General features: G+C 42.9%; 1 protein-coding gene across 1 annotated transcript in view; it reads left to right on the plus strand.

The window, feature by feature from the left end:
* Positions 1–3,103, plus strand: part of LOC130277133 (USP6 N-terminal-like protein) — an 87,901-nt gene extending 84,798 nt beyond the window's left edge. The window contains exon 15 of the mRNA XM_056527504.1: positions 780–3,103. Within this exon, the coding sequence (XP_056383479.1) occupies positions 780–2,197 (1,418 nt within the window). The 3' untranslated portion in view covers positions 2,198–3,103. The remainder of the gene's footprint in view (positions 1–779) is intronic.
* Positions 3,104–12,781: the final 9,678 nt, after the last annotated feature.

A 12,781-nucleotide genomic window follows, 5' to 3' on the forward strand; every position in this document is an offset into this window, starting at 1 on the left:
GATAGAAAGTATATATAGCAAAGGAAACAACTCCATATTACATCTATTCATTTCCCACATAATCGCCCACCAGCTTGTTGGTCGCACATGCTCAGTTGTAGCACTAAGAGTTACAGAAGGGAGAGTTACTTTCCTATAAAACAGCAGCAGATGGTAACTGGTACAATATAGGACTGTACAGAAAGAGAGGACATCATGGCCAAGGCTTCATTCAGCGTAAAGTCAGGGAATGTTTTAGATAGGAGGCTGTGACTGCAAAGGGGTACTCCGGCCCGAAGACATCTTATCCCCTATCCAAAAGATAGAGGATAAGATGTCTGATCACAGGGGTTCCCCTGCTGGGATCCCTGCAATCTCTCATGCAGACACCCACCTGTGGCAGCTGCACAGAGCGATGCTCGCTCCGTGTGTGAAGGGTCACGACTACGGGGCCAGAGTTTCGTGACATCATGACTCTGCCCACATGTGACGTCACGCCCCACCCCCTCAATGCATGTCTACTGGAGGGGGCGTGACGGCCCCATAGTCATGACCCTTCACGCCCCGTCCCGTCAAAATCCCCGCCGCCCGCACCCAGGGTGCTGTACATAGATCGTAGGGGTCCCAGATGCGGGACCCCTGCGATCAGACATCTTATCCCCTTTCCTTTGGATAGGGGCAGAGTACCCCTTTAAGAGTGCCAAAAAAAATTGATCAGGACTGTGCTATGGCATAGCATTGTTTGGTTTTAGCAATGGAACAATAATAATTGTAATCTATACATTTTTGTATCTTCTTAGGAAAGGCTGAAGAGTTCCCTAAAATGACCTTGGGTCAGGATTTCCCTGTTCACCTGCTTCCTGTTAAAGCAACAGCAGAGTCCAATGTACTGGATAGGACGGACAACAGCAGTACATCACAAAGCGCAAAACCTTCTGGAGATGTCAATGAGAACAACTCAAGTGCGGGTGATAATGGTAAAACCATCCAGAACGGTAGCTCAAGACCCGTGACTGAAGACCGTAAACCTGTCGTATCACAACCTGTAATAGCAGATCACCACAAGGTGGAGAAGCAAACACCGGAATCGAATGTAGCAAAAACAGAAAATGGAAAGAATGCTAAACTTAAAGATGATAGCGGTCTAGAAAGTCATCCATTAGAGAATAAAGAATGTAAAAAAGTGGTTTCTGAATCAAGTATCGTAGAAGACAAGCCAGAGCTGAACAATTCACCAGCACCTTCTACGGAGAAATCTATAAAGGTCGATGCACCAGGTACAAGTTCCCACATTATGGATTGTAGTCATGATTGTACGAAAAAGACGACAGTGAATCCTGCGTTCAGAAATGTCATGGACAATGTCCAATCCCCACCACATCTGCTAAAGGAAAGTAAAGAAGGAATTCCCCTGCCGTCGTATCCAGGAGTGAATCAGCTCCAACCGTGTTCTGTGGAAATCATTCCTTCACAAAGTTCTGACCTGCTTTCTTATAACACAGGAACCACATATGACCTTTCTACTGCGGAAGAAAGCAGCGCTCCATCAGGACAACTGGCCTCACTTCTGCCACCAGAATTAGACGTTAGAAGATGTTCTTCACAATATGATAACATGTCCGAGTTAGATCAAGAAGAATGGCCGCCCTGCCCTACAGACTCCTCCTTGGGTGAGCTGGAGACTGAGACCTGGCAGTCAAATATATGTAATGCTCTCGACCTGTCCACAGACCAGCCCAATGAGTTGGCTAAGCTCCCGCAATTGACATCCACAATGGCTTGTCACCAAGGACCCTCAGGCAGTGTTCCTACTTTACTAGCCTCCCCATCTGGGCAGCTAGAAAAAAGGAGTACTCTTACCAAGTCGTCTCCGTCATTAGGTCATGCGTTTACCGCTTGCCAAGTTATTAAGACGGTTACACCGATTCAGGTGTCTCATGTGAGCGACCAAGACCGCCAAAATGTCAAGCACGTGGCGCATCCCTTTCCTCAGAGCCTCAAACATGCACTTATCTGCAGCAACCACAAAGAAACGGGTCATATTCCACTAATTCCATGTGTAAATGGCCCCATCTGTCCATGTACGAATCCCCCAACCTTACCCCAGACATGTGACCCAAAGCAGTCAGAAAAGCACCCACTTAAAGCTCTTTCCGATAACAATTTCTACTCGACCAACCAAGCTGCATCCCAGATGTCTAAATCCATAACATTCTAAACCAGAGATGAAGTCGCTCCCCCCCTTTTTGTATTTGTTCCATCATGCTTTGCGGTGTATTAGCCATTTTTATGCAGGACGTAAAAAATGGGCCCGATCCATAGCACGGACTTGTCAAGACAATGATCAGCTGCACTGGTTTCATTGGCTGGATTTTAAAGGGGTATTTCGGCCAAATACATCTTTATCCCTTATCCTTTGGATAGGGGATAAGATGTCTGATCGCGGGGGGTCCCCCGCGATCAGACATCTTATCCCCTATCCAAAGGATAGGGGATCAGATGTATTTGGCCAGAATACCCCTTTAATTGTTTTTTTATTATTATTATTATGATGATTATTTTGTTTTGTTTTTTAAGTATCAACGACAATTCACAAAGTGCTTATTATTCCTATTTAATATTTTTGTGTTTTTATTTTTTGTTTTGTTCTTTTTTTAAAGAAGAAGAAGAAGAAAGAAAAAAAAAAAAAAAAGCTTGCACACAGTCATGTATCGATAGCGTTGTCTGTATGACATGTATAAAAGTTATGGCTCTCAATCTGCTCCACGATTTTAATTGCTTGCGGAGGAAAGTCTGCGTCAGGGGTCTGTGCTGTTGTACAAATACATATGTCCCATTGTGAACCGTCCCAGGAATTTGGTATCTGATGTTAAAGGGAATGTGTCATCGGAAATATTATAATTTTTTTTTTATTAAGTTTTTACGTTAAATATATATTTAAATAATTTTTACTAATGTTTTTGAATTTTTTTTTTCTTTCAGTTTTATATCTACATTTTTTTTTTATAATACTGAAATATCAGCCTCATAATAGGCTGACCCCTTCCTGTTCTGTAGGGAAAACTACATCACAGGCAGAATAACAATGCAGATGACAAAGGATCCACCATTAACAATAAATGATGGTTACAGCTCCCCTCCTCCCCCTCCCTGTACATGATGCATAAAACACTCTCCCATAGAAGTTAAAGGGGTACTCCCATGGAAAACTTTATTTTTTTTTTTTAAATCAACTGGTGCCAGAAAGTTAAACAGATTTGTAAATCACTTTTATTAAAAAATCTTAATCCTTCCAGTACTTTTTAGGGGCTGTATACTAAAGAGAAATCCAAAATAGAAATGCATTTCCTCTGATGTCATGACCACAGTGCTCTCTGCTGACCTCTGTTGTCCATTGTAGGAACTGTCCAGAGCAGCATATGTTTGCTATGGGGATTTTCTTCTGCTCTGGACAGTTCCTGAAATGGACAGCAGAGAGCACTGTGGTCATGACATCAGAGGAAATGCATTTCTTTTTTGGATTTCTCTTAAGTATACAGCCCCTAAAAAGTACTGAAAGGATTAAGATTTTTTAATAGAAGTGATTTACAAATCTGTTTAACTTTCTGGCACCAGTTGATTTAAAAAAAAATAAAAAATAAAAAGTTTTCCATAGGAGTACCCCTTTAACCCCTTAAGGACGCAGGACGTAAATGTACGCCCTGGTGAGGTGGTACTTAACGCACCAGGACGTACATTTACGTCCTGTGCATAACCGCGGGCATCGGAGCGATGCCCGTGTCATGCGCGGCTGATCCCGGCTGCTGATCGCAGCCAGGGACCCGCCGGCAATGGCCGACGCCCGCAATCTCGCGGGCGTCCGCCATTAACCCCTCAGGTGCCGGGATCAATACAGATCCCGGCATCTGCGGCAGTGCGCGATTTAAATGATCGGATCGCCCGCAGCGCTGCTGCGGGGATCCGATCATTCAGAACGCCGGACGGAGGTCCCCTCTCCTTCCTCCGTCCGGCTCCCGGCGTCTCCTGCTCTGGTCTGTCATCGAGCAGACCAGAGCAGAAGATGACCGAAAACACTGATCTGTTCTATGTCCTATACATAGAACAGATCAGTATTAGCAATCATGGTATTGCTATGAATAGTCCCCTATGGGGACTATTCAAGTGTAAAAAAAAAATGTTAAAAAAAAGTGAAAAATCCCCTCCCCCAATAAAAAAGTAAAACGTCCGTTTTTTCCTATTTTACCCCCAAAAAGCGTAAAAAACTTTTTTTATAGACATATTTGGTATCGCCGCGTGCGTAAATGTCCGAACTATTAAAATAAAATGTTAATGATCCCGTACGGTGAACGAAAAAAAAAAATAAAAGTCCAAAATTCCTACTTTTTTAATACATTTTATTTTAAAAAAAATTATAAAAAATGTATTAAAAGTTTTTTATATGCAAATGTAGTATCAAAAAAAAGTACAGATCATGGCGCAAAAAATGAGCCCCCATATCGCCACTTATACGGAAAAATAAAAAAGTTAGGTCATCAAAATAAAGGGATTATAAACGTACTAATTTGGTTAAAAAATTTGTGATTTTTTTTAAGCGCAACAATAATATAAAAGTATATAATAATGGGTATCATTTTAATCGTATTTACCCTCAGAATAAAGAACACACGTCATTTTTACCATAAATTGTACGGCGTGAAAACAAAACCTTCCAAAATTAGCAAAATTGCGTTTTTCGTTTTAATTTCCCCACAAAAATAGTGTTTTTTGGTTGCGCCATACATTTTATGATATAATGAGTGATGTCATTACAAAGGATAACTGGTCACGCAAAAAAACAAGCCCTCATAATAGTCTGTGGATGAAAATATAAAAGAGTTATGATTTTTAGAAGGCGAGGAGGAAAAAATGAAAACTTAAAAATTAAATTGTCTGAGTCCTTAAGGCCAAAATGGGCTGAGTCCTTAAGGGGTTAAATGAGTACCATCATGCAGGACAATTTTTGATGTGTCTGAACGCGAGGGTCCGACCACTGAGAGCCAACCCCACCCCTGCGATCTCCTGCACAGCCCCATTGCAGTCCCCGGGAACAGAGCGTGGCGACCCCCGCACAAAGCAGTGATGGACACATCCCCTCTATATATCTCTATGGGAAAGCCGGTGATACAGTGTTTGGGTATCTCCGTCTCTCCCATAGAGATACAAAGAGGTTTCGTGCGTTGTTAGAACATATAAACTGCTATATTGTGTACTGCTTTACTCCCCATCCCCCCCTTGGCCATACAACATTTAATACGACTAAGACATCGGGGTCCGTTATACAGACCTTTAGCGGAGGAAAAAAGTGCATGCGCTATTTTTGTTTGCTAAGCTCCCGTAAATTATCGGATCTCCGACGGACCCAATCTGTTGTGACCCAGTGGAGTCAGTTGTGCTCCGGATTGTTTTTTGGGCCTGTTAGGCGCAAAAAACAGCCGAACAGGCACTTAAAGGGGTACTTCCCTGGAAAAAAAAAATAAAAATAAGATTAACAAATTTGTAAATTACTACTTTAAAAAAAAATCTTTATCCTTCCTGTACTTATCAGCTGCTGTATGCTCCACAGGAAGTTCTTTTCTTTTTTAATTTCCTTTCTGTCTGACAACAGTGCTCTCTGCTGACACCTCTGTCCATTTTAGGAACTGTCCAGAGCAGAAGATGTTTGCTATGGGGATTTGCTCCCACTCTGGACAGTTCCTAAAATGGACAGAGGTGTCAGCAGAGAGCATTGTGGTCAGATAGAAAGGAAATTAAAAAAGAAAAGAACTTCTTGTGGAGCATACAGCAGCTGATAAGTACTGGAAGGATTAAGATTTTTTTTAATAGAAGTAATTTACAAATCTGTTTAACTTTCTGGAACCAGTTGATTAAAATTTTTTTTTTTTTTAAGTTTTCCAGGGGAGTACCCCTTTAATGAAACTGAGCACAACAACAGTGTGAACTTAATCTAACAAGATGGTTTAGTTGCACAAAATATTTTTGCAGTACAGTATTTTCGAGTGATTCCACACATTTATTAGTCATTTATTGCATCTTTTTGTTATTTTTTTATTTAGTTTAAAGAGTTGCATTCCAAATGAAGTTGCTTTTTATTTTTTTGCTTTTTAAGTAATTTTTTTATTTAATATAATACCTGGTAACATTCATAAGAACCCCAAACATGCTGGGAGTTGTAGTTTTGCGACAGCTGGAGGCACTCTGGTTGGGAAACACTGTGTACTCCGCGTTGTTACAACTGTTTGCTTACATGATATATAAATATATTTTTCTTAATTGTAATATACCATTTATTGATCATTGGGGTTTTGACAGTCCTTCCATCAAGGGCACTTTTAGCCAGAAAGTGAGCTGGATTTAGAGATGAGCGAACTTACAGTAAATTCGATTCGTCACGAACTTCTCGGCTCGGCAGTTGATGACTTTTCCTGCATAAATTAGTTCAGCTTTCAGGTGCTCCGGTGGGCTGGAAAAGGTGGATACAGTCCTAGGAGACTCTTTCCTAGGACTGTATCCACCTTTTCCAGCCCACCGGAGCACCGGAAAGCTGAACTAATTTATGCAGGATAAGTCATCAACTGCCGAGCTGAGAAGTTCGTGACGAATCGAATTTACTGTAAGTTCGCTCATCTCTAGCTGGATTTCTTCAGGTTACAGACTATACTATGTGACTGTGTTTGTGTAAATCGTTTCAAGTTTGTTTAATCAGTCGATGGAGCAAAAAAATTCAGTCTTTAACAGGTACCTGTTTGGCGTGTTTCCGAGGCGACAATCTTTGATGATGGTTCCTTTCGAAATAAAATTGAATTGCACTTGTAAGGTTTGTTTGTGCTGTCATGGCCATGCCCCTCGTGATGTCACACCACGCCCCCTCAAGGCAAGTCTATGGGAGGGGGCGTGGCATCTGCCACGCCCCCTCCCATAGACTTTCCTTGAGGGGGCGTGGTGTGACATCATGAGGGGCGTGGGCGTGACTTTACAACCCCTGCAGCCCACACCCAGCCTTCGGAACAAAATGTTTCGAACACTAGGACAGTGGAGTAACCCTTTAAGTAAAAGAAAATTAACCAAAATGTCTGAATGTAAGAAGAACAGCATTTGTTTTACCGTCATTTTTTTTATCACAGATGACATTTCCTTTGTTTTGACTGCTGCTATTTGATGTGTCATGCCCCAATATGCCATCCATCATTCACACGGGCGATTTTTTTTTCCCCACCATATTCCATTCGGCAATTCCGTAGTAGCGGACTTACATTGTATTGAATAGGATTCTGCTGCACGGAGCAAATGGCGGAAATCCAGCGGTGGAAGCATCTGCTGTGGAAATTCCGCAGAAAGAATTGACGTGTCAATTCTTTCCACCGAATCCACTCGGAAATGCATTGCCGTCTATGGAGACGGCACATTTCCGAGCAGTCTTAGTGCCGGCTTGTTCTGCCAGCACCTTTAGCAATTTCTGGGTGGACATTTCGGGTTACCATACCTTAATGCAGCATTTCTTGAAGCTTGTGAGGTCACACTGGCCACGCCAACCCCACCCCCATCCCCACCCCCAGCCCAAAATTCATTCTTCTCTATTTCAGTTCAGTCCATTCCCTCCCATTCCATTTCCCTCCAAACCTTGACTTATCATCGAGCAAATACGGAAAATAAAAGTCACCAAAAGACATATAACTACTAAAATAGTGTTATGCCAAATGGTATTGGTTTTAGCAGGTTTGTGTGTGATTCACCCTTGATAGGAAGTTGTGTGGTCCTCCCCTTATCAGTGTGTTGTCTCAGCAGCTCCGCTCCCTCTCTCCCGAGACAACACATCATCTGCTGTCTCAGGAGGCATATTTAGATCTTGTCTGAGCTCTAGCCCTGCCCCCTGAGTGTTGTCATCACCTCTGACCAGCACTTACATCACCATTCCCCTGTAATATACACATGTATCTTTTATAGGACATTTAGGGAAGAATAAGGTGTGTTTATAGCCTTGTGCTAAACAATGCTACAGGCAGAGGAGCAGATAGGGAATGAATACAGTAGGTGCTGCATACTGTTCTGCAGCAGCTCTGGGAGGGAAACTGGCAGAAGTGCTGTGGGAGGGTAGTGATTTAAAGGGAAACAATCAGCAGATTTTAGCATATATAACACCTGGCAATGCCTTTATATATATATATATGCTAAAATCGTTATCCTCACCATCCCCGGGGGATGGTGAAGATATTAAGTTATAAAGTCCCCCCCGGCCGCCTGGCAAATAGTCCCCTGGGCGGGGACTTTCACTTACCAGCTCCGTTCGCTGCAGCAGTGACCCCGCCCCGACGGCTTGATTGACGGCTCCCTAAGGGAGCAGAGCGATGACACGATCCGTCATTCAAGCCGTTGGGGCGGAGTCACTGCTGCAGCGAACGGAGCTGGTAAGTGAAAGTCCCCGCCCAGGGGACTACTTGCCAGGTGGCTGGGGGGGACTTTATAACAATATCTTTACCATCCCTGGGGGCACAAACGTCCCCCGGGGATGGTGAGGATAATGATTTTACCATATATATGACGTCACGCCCGCCCCCTCGTGACATCATGCCCACCCCCTCGTGACGTCTCGCCCCCTTCCCATAGACTTTCGTCACAAGGGGGCGGCCTCGAACACGGAAGCCCGCACACAGGGTTCGGCATAATAAACTTCCGGACGCTGCGAGCGGAGGCCCGGAAGGCAGGGCAGTGGAGAACCCCTTTAAGTGTCTGTTTCTTACTTCTAGGGGAACGTATTTCAGATACAAGGAACAAATACACTTTTGGTGGTTTCAGAATTTGTGCAGACTGATATTGAATGCTATATGCTTCTAAAGCATCTTTTTTTTTTTTTACTTGACTTCAGGAGTACCCATTTAAGATTTCGAGAATGCCCAGAGTTTGGAGAGCACTGTTATAGAGTATACACTAGCATACCTTCTGTAGGTAAGCTGATGTATATCCCTTTTACAAGTACAGACTTTTCCAAATGTGAACTCTTGAGGGGCATTTTGAGAGGTATTTAAAAGGGTTCATTTATTATTTATCCTAAATGCCCAGGCTGCCGCCTTTAAAATGATGAACCATAACTTATACACGGGGGTTCTTTACTGTAAGAGCAGTGAGAATTTAAAAGGGGGTCTGGTGCATTTTTGGAGAGTAATAACATTACTGGTTATGTATACGAGATTTATAGGGACAGAACGTTGATCCAGGGATTTATTCTGATGCCATATTTGGAGTCGGGAAGGAATTTTTACCTCTAGTATGAGTTTTTTTTTTGCCTTCCTCTGGATCAACTCAGTAGGGACTCATTAGGGTTATAGGTTGAACTTGATGGACTCTGGTCTTTTTTGAACCTTATGAACTATGTTACTATGTTATCTTCCACTGTTCCCTTGGTGCCGTATTCTGACCCCCCCCCCCCCCCCCCCCCCCCCCCTGTGACTTGTCTACACAGCTGTGTGAGGGCTCGTTTTGTGTGGGATGACGTATAGATTTCATTGGTATCATTGCAGGATCTGACTTTTTGATTGCTTTACAAATTGTGTCATTGAGGTCAGCACCTCCCACTAAGCCTCACCCCCTTTTTTTTTTTTTAAAGGGGTACTCCAATACTTCATAACTTTTATTTACGGCACAAAACTGGAAAAATTGCCAAATCTTCATCTTTTGTACGTTACAAAACTGGCAAAAACACTTGCATAAATTCACCCAAGTGTTACCTCAATGCAGTGGTTTCCAACCTTTTTCGGCCCAGGCCACCCCTACCGAATAATATTTGACGCGCGACAAAAAAAATGGCTAAAAAGAAGCAATACACATCACCTATATCTGTTAGCTATGTAGATTACAATGCTGCTATATGCAGGACTCACAGGTGATGTCTTCTCTGATGATGGTCATTCACTATTTTTCTTCTCTGTCTGGCCCAGACTGTCATGATGGTTTTTTCCAGTCCCAACTCTTCACCACAGAACCTTAAAAAAATAAATAAATACATATTAGACTCCGTATTTTTCCAGCATCATTCTATCTTTTTCCCCACAAATACCTTCAGTCTCACACACACAGTGCCCCAGCAGCCTCACACACACAGTGCCTCCAGCAGCCTCACACACACACACACAGTGCCTCCAGCAGCCTCACACAATGCCTCCAGCATCCCCCCCAAATGCCTCCAACCTCTCTCCCCACCCACAATATTTCCAGTCTTCTTCTCACACACAATGCCCCCAGCCTCTCCAACACACAAATACCTCCAATCTCTCAAATGCCTCCAGCCTCTCACCCACCCCTATTGCCTCCAAATACCCATCCACCCAATCATACCTTTTGACTTTAGACATCCACCCACGTTGCTTCCAGCCTCCTGCCTCCCAGTGCCATTGCCTTCATCCTCCCCCCCCCCACCATTGCTTCCATTCACCCCAAAGCCACCCATCCACCCCTGCCACTAATTCCATTCACCTCGCAGCCACCCAACCACCCCTGCTTCCATTTCTTCCCCCCCCCCCCCCCGCTCTGCTTACATTCAAACCCTTCCCTTGCGCCCATTTTCATAAAAAAAAAAATCCTGCTTCCATTCACCCCCTCTGCTCCCATCCACCCCACCGCTCCTGCCCCTGCTCCCATCCACCCCACCGCTCCTGCCCCTGCTTCCATCCACCCCACCGCTCCTGCCCCAAAAAAGAAAAAAAAAAAGTTGTTACTCCATACCTCATCATGTACTTTTAGGTCTCTCTCACCTGTATTTCACAAAAAAAAAAAAAAAATAGCATATTACAGCTGTTCGATGTCTTTTCCATCTTGTCAAAGGGAGGGCAGTGTCTATCTTCTCCCCCTCCAGCTTTTGCAAAACTACAACTCCCAGCATGCCCAGACAACCTTTGACTGTCCAGGCATGCTTGGAGTTGTAGTTTTGCAACAGCTGGAGGCACATGATTGGTAAAACTGTGTTACAATAGTGTTGATGCAGCCTTGTCATTCAGCCATCTTGTGTCCATGACCCTTGGACACGCTTATGCTGCTGTGGGACTCAGTTTCCCAGGAGATATGGGGACCCCTAGTGGTGGGATTTTCAAAGGCAGTTTTATTTAATAACTTGTTTTTTTTTAGAAAAGTTATTGTTTTTCCAAGATGTACAACGTATAAAAAAGTTTATATGGCAGTGACCATTTAAATGTTCTATTGTGTTGTACCCCTTCAAAGCAGTACTCCGCTGGAAAAAAGTTTAGCTTTCTGGCACCAGTGGATTTAAACAGATTTGTAAATTACTTCCTGTACTTATCAGCTCTTGTATGCTACAGAGGAAGTTGTGTAGTTCTTTCCAGTCTGACCACAGTGCTCTCAGCTGACACCTCTGTCCGTGTCAGGAACTGTCCAGAGCAGGAGAGGTTTGTTGTTATGGGCATTTGCTTCTACTCTGGACAGTGCCTTACACGGACAGAGGTGGCAGCAGAGCGCACTGTGGTCAGACTAGAAAGAACCACACAACTTCCTCTGGAGCATACAGCAGTTCATAAGTACTGAAAGGATTAAGATTTTTAAATAGAAGTAATTTACAAATCTGTTTAACTTTCTGGCACCAGTTGATTGGAAAACATTTGTTTTCTCCCGGAGTACCCCTTTAAAGTCCTTGCACTCATCCAAAAAAAATTTTTAAAAACATAGGTTTGACATAACGTTGTCATGTGCCCCAATTTATAGAAAGCAAAAAAAAAAAAAAAAAACTTGGCCCGTACGGGGATCAAACCCGCGTCCTTGGCGTTATTAGCACCACGCTCTAACCAACTGAGCTAACCGGCCATGAATGCTGCAGCTGGTGTTCCACAGTCCAACCACTCAGAACTTGTGCGTCTTACTGGGAAGTAGAATGTCAAAGTTTCTTCAAAGGGAATGTGTCAGGTAGGCGGCGTACAAACAACACGTCAAAAAAGTGCAAATTCATCATACAAAAATAGCTGCTAGTAGTACCCTTATCTCCCGTAAGGCCGTATTACAGATTAACCTGTATTGTACAAACATACCGGTTTTAACTTTTAGTTCTCACAATCTTCATCCATTGTTTTTTTTTTTTATTATTATTTTAAAAAAAATAAATACACTGGCCCGTACGGGGATCAAACCCGCGACCTTGGCGTTATTAGCACCACGCTCTAACCAACTGAGCTAACCGGCCACAGATGTATTACAATTTTGTCCACACTACAGCGAGACACAACCTATCTTATGACAGTAAGTGCCCATTCATACTATGAAAAGTTGGGGATCCGATCCAGTTTTATTATAATTTTTTTTTTTTTTTTTTTTTTTTTAAACAGCACCTTCTGGTTGTGAGTGGTATTGCAGCTAATTTCCATTGACGTAAATGGAGACAAATTACACACACACACACACACAGGATGGGGTGGCGCTGTTTAAAAAAAAAAAAAAAAAAAATAGCTCTGGTTTTCTATTTCTAGACAACCCCTTTAAAGAGGGGCTCATCACTTTTTCCTTTTAAATATAAAAATATAATATATTCAAGCTGTGGCCAGTTATACACTGATGTAAAATTCTGCCCCCTTGCTGCCCGATGCATTTCGGACAGCGATCCCAACCATAAGATGGTTAAAGGGGTACTCCACTGAAAAACATTTCTTTAAATCAACTGGTGCCAGAAAGTTAAACAGATTTGTAAACTACTTCTATTTAAAAAATCTTAATCCTTCCAGTACTTATCAGCTTCTGTATACTACAGAGGAAGTTTTCTTTTTGAATTTCCTTT

Source organism: Hyla sarda, chromosome 6, assembly GCF_029499605.1.
Source record: "Hyla sarda isolate aHylSar1 chromosome 6, aHylSar1.hap1, whole genome shotgun sequence".
NCBI lineage: Eukaryota > Metazoa > Chordata > Amphibia > Anura > Hylidae > Hyla > Hyla sarda.